Source organism: Nymphalis io, chromosome 16 (genome assembly GCF_905147045.1).
Source record: "Nymphalis io chromosome 16, ilAglIoxx1.1, whole genome shotgun sequence".
In the NCBI taxonomy this organism is placed as follows: domain Eukaryota; kingdom Metazoa; phylum Arthropoda; class Insecta; order Lepidoptera; family Nymphalidae; genus Nymphalis; species Nymphalis io.
This window is the reverse complement of record NC_065903.1, coordinates 4,652,661-4,661,426: the sequence shown is the minus strand read 5'-3', so window position 1 is coordinate 4,661,426 and position 8,766 is coordinate 4,652,661. Positions and strand designations below refer to the sequence as shown.

The 8,766-nt window shown below is 33.1% G+C and overlaps 1 protein-coding gene across 1 annotated transcript in view; it reads right to left on the bottom strand.

Annotated features, from left to right (window-relative positions):
* Positions 1 to 695: 695 nt before the first annotated feature.
* The window catches only part of LOC126774437 (collagen alpha-1(XV) chain-like), a 161,627-nt gene continuing 153,556 nt past the window's right edge, over positions 696 to 8,766 (bottom strand). Inside the window, exons 19-30 of the mRNA XM_050495965.1 lie at positions 8,587 to 8,730; positions 8,319 to 8,417; positions 7,817 to 8,072; positions 7,656 to 7,733; positions 7,414 to 7,514; positions 6,783 to 6,875; positions 5,705 to 5,851; positions 4,903 to 5,033; positions 4,472 to 4,651; positions 3,801 to 3,944; positions 1,927 to 2,010; positions 696 to 956 (exon numbers count right to left, since the gene is read on the bottom strand). Coding sequence (XP_050351922.1) covers positions 851 to 956; positions 1,927 to 2,010; positions 3,801 to 3,944; positions 4,472 to 4,651; positions 4,903 to 5,033; positions 5,705 to 5,851; positions 6,783 to 6,875; positions 7,414 to 7,514; positions 7,656 to 7,733; positions 7,817 to 8,072; positions 8,319 to 8,417; positions 8,587 to 8,730 — 1,563 coding nt within the window. The 3' untranslated portion in view covers positions 696 to 850. The remainder of the gene's footprint in view (positions 957 to 1,926; positions 2,011 to 3,800; positions 3,945 to 4,471; positions 4,652 to 4,902; positions 5,034 to 5,704; positions 5,852 to 6,782; positions 6,876 to 7,413; positions 7,515 to 7,655; positions 7,734 to 7,816; positions 8,073 to 8,318; positions 8,418 to 8,586; positions 8,731 to 8,766) is intronic.

Sequence of the window (8,766 nt, the reverse complement as noted above, 5' to 3'; positions counted from 1 at the left end):
TTTAGCACAGTTTTGTCTCTGCAAGGTCACTCGCAAATATTCTTTATAAATATGAAGCGATTTCTAGTAAAATGTCAGCAGCTATATTAAACAGGAATCTCTAATGAACACAAGCTTAATTTGATATTATAAATCTCATATAAAATTGAGTATTACACACCGTAATATTAATTGCAACCCCACACTAAGCATTCGCTTACATTTGTTTTTTTTTTTAATTAAAGTATGTATGCTTCATTTAGCATGATAATTAATTTCCAGTATTTAATGAATAAGATTTGTTATTTATTTATCTTTTAGATGATTTCATAGTAATCAAAAGCCGAGATGGCCTAGTGGTTAGAACGCGTGAATCTTAACCGATGATCGTGGGTTCAAACCCGGACATGCACCACTGAATATTCATGTGCTTAATTTGTGTTTATAATTCATCTCGTGCTTGACGTTGAGAGAAAACATCGTGAGGAAACCTGCATGTGTCTAATTTCATTGAAATCCTGCCACATGTGTATTCTACCAACCCGCATTGGAGCAGCGTGGTGGAATAAGCTCCAAACCTTCTCCTCAAAAGGGAGAGGAGGCCTTAGCCCAGCAGTGGGACAATAATAGGCTGTTACTGTCTACTGTCTGTCATAGTAAGAAATATTTGATACGTTAAAATAGATATATACATATGTATCTATTGCAAATCAGTGTTTAATTAATACAGAAAAAAATGTATTTTTTTATAAGTAAAACCATAACGAACCTTATTAAAAGGAATGTTCGTATTTATACTTATAACATTTGTGTCTCGTGTGGGGGCGATACTGGTTGGTTTTCTATTAAATACAAATTATTATAAATCATACTAATTTTCTCTAAAAGGTTGAGCAAATATCTCATTAAGCAGTTGTTGATATTCTTCAGCATTATAAAGGTAATCTTCATCATCTAACAGCGACGTTTTATTATACCTGCATAAAATAAAAAATAATCCCACCTAAGAAATTTGAAAATAATATTATGTTTTTTTTATAAGCAATAAAAAATGATGAGAATTAAGCGTATAATTAATTAAAATGCGCTGATGATATGCGATGAAAAATAGTCAGGAGGACATCCCTCCTGACTGTTTTTGATCACGACGGTCAATCTCAAGGAAAACTAGCCAACTGCGCAGGACATATTATAGTGCACGTGTGCGCAAACATATGTGCACTCTCTACTCCTAGATTCCGATGAGACGGCAATCCAACCGGGAGGAGATTAAGTGCAGGACTAACGGATTTACGTGGTTTCAATGCACGAAAAGAGCTCGTACACATTTTCAACTTCAAGACTCAAGGAATTTTTCGACAGAAAAACCCAATAACTTTTTACTGGCCCTATCTGGGATTTGAACCCTGGACCTCGGGATCTGCGGCTTTATATCTAGCAACTAGATCAACGAGGCAGCAAGTGCTAACTAATATAATAATGATCAGTGCGTCATTAAACTTAAAATATATGTTTTTATCGTATTTTTAAATAGAATAAGTTTATGTTACAATTAAAATGAACAATTAGAAATTCGCTCTAGTTAAAAAATATATTTCTTAATATTGTTTGTCTATTTGTTAAACAAGTTACTACCTTTCATACGAAGTTATGTAGACTCCGTATAGTAAGTTATGCAACTCATATTATTCGACGACATTTGACGGGCCGGTTGGCGTGGTTGGTAGGTACTTGCCTTTTACGTCGAAGGTTGTGGGTTCGATTCCCATCCAGATCAGACGTTTGTGTGCATGAGCATGTCTGTTTGTCCTGAGTCTGGGTGTAATTATCTATATAAGTATGTATTTACATTTACAGTTATCTGGTTTCCAAAGTACAAGCTCTGCTTAGTTTGGGATCTGATGGTCGTGTGTGAATAACGTCCCAGGATATGTATTGAACACTTACCTAGAAGCGTCTCTCCTTCTTCGTACGCTGATGTGTGAAGTGGCTTCTATACAGAGCACCGCAAAGTGATTGTTACAGGAGTATCTATGAAAATAATAAATAATATTTTTAAAAAAATTGGAAACTACAATATTTCACACCTTATGTAATAAAAGTAAAAGATGTATATAGAGAAGGTGACTTATTGGAAAGAGACACATTTAATTTATACACATTATATGTACGGAATTATACTGTGATTTAAAATATAGTTTGTTTTTGAAAAAATGTAAATTTATTAAAAAAAATATCAAGTCAATTAGTCGGGTTTTTTTAAAGTTAACATGTTATGGAACTTTACAGTGCTGACCTTGGGGTCACTGATACTGCAAACATTTTTTGGCGATTTAAAGAAATCATATTTGAGTCTTAATTTTATGCTGATCCTAAGAATTCCTTTAGCGTAACCCAGAAATAACGACGTGGAAGTTTTGTAGCTCCTCTTTTCTTTTATTTTTTTAGCCCCCACAATTTTGGCCCATCAGGCCGTAACACCGGCACTGAAAATTTCTTGTTTTTAAGCTCAAATTTTGTCAAAAGTGTTCTGTTATATGAGGAAATTTGAGTCTTGTTACTCACTGATGACGGCCGCAAGCTATTAATATTAACGAGAAAAAAAAATGGATATATATGTCGGAAACTAAAAATAAGAAATGTAGTATTTAATCGCACAAGTGGCACATGTATGATTACGTAGTTGTTTGTTTTATCAATTTTAAATTTGGAACTAAAATTTAAATATACCGAATTATAATATATTTAAATAAAATAAAAATGTTTAATGATGTTTAAGCACCGAGTTCTCATGAGCTTAATTAGTGTATTTAATAATTTATATTGTGCTCGGCGTTGAAGAAAAACATTGAGAGAAAACGTACATGTGTGGAATGAAATTCTGCCTCATGAGTATACACTGAGCCGTATCGGAGCCGCGAGGTGGAATAAGACCCAAACTCTTTTCTCAAGAGAACAATAGGCCTCAGCCCATTAGGGGCACTTACAGAATAATATTTTTATTTTTATTGGAAATATTAGTGCCGCTTGCTTAGGCACTTCTAACTACGGTATCTAACAATTTCTGCAAAGCCAAAACTTCAATTATAAATTTGACTAAATAGGAAAGAATATATCATACTTCTTCGTTCGAAGTTTTTTTTTTAATCCCAGTTTAGTTAACTATTGTAGATGATATTTTTAAATCATAAATTTTTAGTTGCGCTATTTTTCTACGTTTTTGTTAACTTCGTCTGTGTCTACAATGTCCGGAAAGGTGGAATTGTTTTATATATTTTTATTTACTTCTTGATGATTGGATGATAATGCAAGTTATATTTTTAGTACGGTCTTGCATTGTTCTTATAGAAGCGATTGATTATTCATCTTATTTGTGAATTAAAATGTAGACATAAAAAGAAAATTTCATATAATGGTCAAGTACTTCAAACATTATAAATAAAGTAGATTGGTATATGATTAATAGATCAAGCGTATTGCTGATCACCATAAAAATGACAATCATATGTACAACACTGAAGGTTTATATATTACTCCACATTGTAACACGTCTCTATATGCCGCTGCATCACTCATATACCGTTCAAACCGTCACCAAAAATATTGACAGATATATACAGATAAGGAAAAATCTATTTATTTATGTATCTTGGCATTTTTTGAAGGTTTCTGATAATTGTTTACAAAAAAATAGAAACAGGAATTGAAACGAATGTCATGCCCGATAATTTTAAATAAAAATAATTTTCTTACGGCTTATTATGTAAATCACATTTTCTTTATGCCCAAAAGTTAGTTTAATATTTTTAAGAATGTTTTACCTCTCCTGTGATAGCAGCTTGTGGGAATATAGAGAGGCGGCCATTCCTCTGCTTGTAGGATCACCGTTCTGCCATTCCTCGCAAAAGTTATCTAGAGCGCGTTCACCGCTCGCGTGTGACCCATGCCATATCAGCTTCTGAGACCTGTTACATTTATTGCTTTAAATTTTTTAATTCAAATAGAAATAAAAAAAAATTGTGAGCATTGCTTCCAGACTATATTATATTTCTATACAATACAGCACAGTACAGTAACAGCCTATGAATGTCCCACTGCTGGGTTAAGGCCTTCTCTCCCTTTTTGAGGAGAAGGTTTGGAGTTTATTCCACCACGCTGCTCCAATGCGGGTTGGTGGAATACACATGTGGCAAAATTTCAGTGAAATTTGACACATGCAGGCTCCTCACGATGTTTTCTTTCACCGTCAAGCACGAGATAAATTATTATCACAAATTAGGCACATGAACATTCAGTGGTGCTTGCCCGGGTTTGAACCCAAGATCATCGGTTAAGATTCACGTGTTCATACCACTGGGCCATTTCGGATTTATTTCTATATTATATAAAATTAGCGCTAATTCATTAAATCAAAAAATTCAAACTTATATGTATGTATATTACAGCGATGATGAAATTAATAATACTAGTGTTTAATAGTGGTATTTCTTACCAATTTGTATCCGTCATAATATCTTTGCCACTGAAGCTATATATCTTGGGTGGTCCAACCATAACACCGCCGTTACCATCAAAAATGTCCGAGAAAGACTTAAACAGTATGTCTCCTTGGATATTCAAAACGGGTAAATGTCTGTCCGAATATCGAACTGTGGAGTCCAGATTTTGAATTCTATAAGAGAAATGCCAATTAGCCAACATTTCTTTTTTACAATCAATTGAACTAAGAAGTGAATAAACAAAATTATGGAAACGAAACTTGATATTAGAAGACATATTATAACATAAACATGTTAACTCTAAAATTACTTTTCTAATCATTGAAAAGTTGGATTGGAAAATACTGATATGATCTTAAGGTCTCCGTAAAAGAAATTGAAAAGTTGTAGTTGCTATTGAACGTTTGAAATAAACAATCTTTACCTGCTAGTAAGGAAAGCTCTAAAGGTGCCTTTTAAACCAGCTCGCCTCGCTTGTCTGTAGCAAGCATAATCAGCTCGTCGCACTCCATGCATATTGCCGGATAATGGTTCATTTAAAGCGGCTAAGCGGAGCTGAGAATAAATGTGTGGGAGTTTTTATATGTGTTTCTTAATATGGCACTTAAATAATCTCAATGTTAAAAAGAAATTTTGAAAATAGAATTGATAATACTCAGAACAAATACTAAATTATGTTTAACTATAAATTAATTAAATACTAGTTTTGTTACTCCGCTTTGGTGTGCATTTGAACGTAGTGAATTTTATTATAATAAAAAAGTGGAAGAGAACCACTTAGAGAGTGGACTCTCCTAGGACTTACCTAATGTATTTTAATAGATGTCCCTAGATTAATTTTTATCTGTTTAGCACAATTGGTATGATTCAGTTGCAATATCCAAATACAAACCTATTTTTCTTTTGAATTTTTTTTTTGAATAGTTTGGCGGACGAGCATATGAGTCACCTGATGGTAAGTGTTCACCAACGCCCATTGTCATTGGCATTATAAGAAATGTTAACCATCGCTTACATCACCAATGCGCCACCAACCTTGGGAACTAAGATGTTATGTCCCTTGTGCCTGTAATTACATTGGCTCACTCACCCTTCAAATTGGAACACATAAATATTAGGTACTGCTGTTTTGCGGTAGAATATCTGATAATTCGGGTCGCATTTATAATATTATTAATATTTATATATTTAATTTATTTATATTTATTTAGTTCGAGACAACTTACAGTAGGTCCCACGGGTGTTAATGGTGGCGAGTTGTCGACCAAGTTTGATATCTGCGGTATGTGGACTAAGCTCGCTGCAAGCATCGGTGGCGTTTGAGGGGCCACGGTAGTGGTCACAGGCGCAGATCGTGTTACGAGCGACCCCAACTTTAATACAAATAATTAATTATATAATAAGAGTATCTTAGGTTCAATAGATACTTATTTCCCCATTATACTAATTAACTTCCGAAAGCTTAAACTAGATGCCTTTTTTCGCGCGATTTGTTTTATTATTAATAAAAATATTGTAATAAATTTAATGAAAATTTCCTCATTATAATATTACGTGTCGAATTAAGTTAAATTCAAGTCAATATTTATTTTAAGAAGTTCTTACGATTAACCTTCGCCCTTAGACACTAGCACTGTCTAGGTATTAACCATTTCTTACACATTCAATGCATCGCTATCCACAGGATCTAAGACGCTTTATTCCTTGTACCTATAGTAATGACCTGGGTTTGGTCAACCTTCCACCAAAACACAGGTATAATTTTTTTCATTAAAATAGATGTTAAAGCTATTATACTTTGTTTTGAAGATATGCAAGCTAAAAATGTTACGTATATGTTAAGCTATATAAACAGAGAAATATAGAAAAACACGGAATCGAAATCATCATTCAAAAATTATACAAGGAATTTCTAATTGCAATTCAAATTCATTTCTAAATTGTACATAAAAGAACGATACAGTAGGACTAAACAATTGCAAAAATCGTGTTCACTACATCACACTTACGATTCTTCAAAAAGGTGTCAGTTACTGTAAAATATGGGAGTTTTCATACAATGAATCAATATAATCTGAATCATATAGGATGCTTTCAAACATTCTTTCAACTTTAAGTATATTTTATAAGGCTTATTATGTTTTGGGTTTTGGATATTTTTTAAAATTTAGTTTAATGTGAAATTCTATTTAACAATTTAAGGAAATTTGAATTAAATCTTCGAACATAAGTTAAATCTTATCATCTTATGCGCGGGTTAATAAGAAATAATGACATACATATATTTCTTCCTGACATACTTACCAAAACATACTGCCAGCCAGAATTCACTTTTACGAAAAGAGCTTGTTCTTCAATAACATAAGCCAATGCACCCAGTGGACTTGATGACGCCAGCTAGTGCAATTAAATAAATATTTAATTCATATAAGTTCATATGAATAAATTATTCTAAACATAAATTAAGCACATGAAAAATCAGTGGTTATAGTGGATTGCCCAGGTTCGAACCCATAATTAACCTTCACTCACAAGTCCAATCAGTTTTTATACTTCACCTTGAGTTTGGTAGTGAAGGTCCACGAATCGGTGGACAGAGAAGAAAGAAAATTATTGTCCTACGTTCTTACATCAACCCGGAATAAAGCAAACTGGTGTGATCTTCTCCTAAACAGATGGAGTTGTTGACTCAAAGGTGAGATTATTTAGTTACATTTTCAAGCATTTAAAGATTTAATTGCTATCATCAAAATTTAAAATGGAATTTATTTCAAATAAAATTCTTTTTCACTTAATATATATACCTGTTTTGTTTTTAAGTTAGTAAATGAACAAAGTTAACAGTTGTTTCATTATTACACATTCATTAAATATTTCTGTATACTAACCAAAAAAATAAATACTTATATTTTTTATATAGGTAAAATAAACATACCCTCATCATTTCTTCTGTCGTTGAAAATACAGCTGCACCAGGAACATTTTTGTTTGTGTTAGGTTCCTCATAATGTGATCTCGACTCGGTTCCAGGGTATGCTAGAAATTAAAATCAATGGTTAAAATTATTTTTTACTTCATCATATACTATTATATGTTTCTTGAATAACTTTACTACATAAAATTTAAGAGCTAAATAATGAAATTGTATCAAATGTGTTGAACTTTATCAATACTTACTTGTACGATCTCTGTTTCTATCTTTAAGATCTTTCAATTCTTTTAAAGCCTTTAATTCATCAAGTGGACTTTTCGGGACTGTAATGCAGCAGCGTGGGTGAGAAACAATAATTAGACTTACAATGAAAATGTGAAGTTTCAACTTAAGACATTATGCTTACCTGGTCTACCATAAAACTTCGTACTGCCATGAACTGGTTCTTCAATGTAATTAACACCGGGTTCACCTTTCGGACCTACTATTGATATACCAGGGATCCCGGGTGATCCAGGAAGACCCGGTGGTCCAGGGGGCCCAGGAACGTACTGAATGGGTTCAGATCTAGTTGCTGGAAGACCTGGCGGACCAGCTGGTCCCTGAGCTCCTTTTAATCCTGGTATACCATCAGCTCCACGATCGCCTTTTTCTCCTTTGAACTGTGTAACATAATATTTTTTCTTATGCGGTCTTTCAAAAATATTTAAATGCAAAAATAAATTTTTACAAACAAAATTTAACGATTTTATTTAATCTTAGTTTTCAAGTTATACTTAAAAAAACCTTTTCTCTTCAGAAATGAGATATGATATTTCTAAATTAAATTGTGCCTTTGTATTCGAAACCTTCTAATAAAGTATAAAAATAAAATAAAAAGAGAATAAGTGTGCTATAAAATTACTAACCATTGAAACATCTAAAATGTTAACACCTGGATCACCTTTCTCTCCCTTAGGTCCCACAGGTCCAGCCACTCCAGGAGGTCCCAACGTACCTGGACGTCCCTACAATAATATTTATATTAATAAAATAGAAAACTTTACTTTATTTATTATTATATTTCTACGACTTTCACTTACCTTCGTATTCTGAATAGCATGCAACATAAATATAAAAATATGAATTAATAAAAAATAAACTGTATGCAATAATTAGAATCAAATAAAAACTAACCATCCATCCAGGTAATCCAATTTCTCCTTTATCACCAGTTTTGCCTGGTGGCCCGGGTACGCCTTGGAATCCTTGAGGACCTTTTGGACCGGGTGGGCCAGGTCTTCCTCTTCTACCGCGTAAGCCAGCATCACCTTTGTCACCCTAAAATAACATAAACCGAAGATGCTATTTGGATAT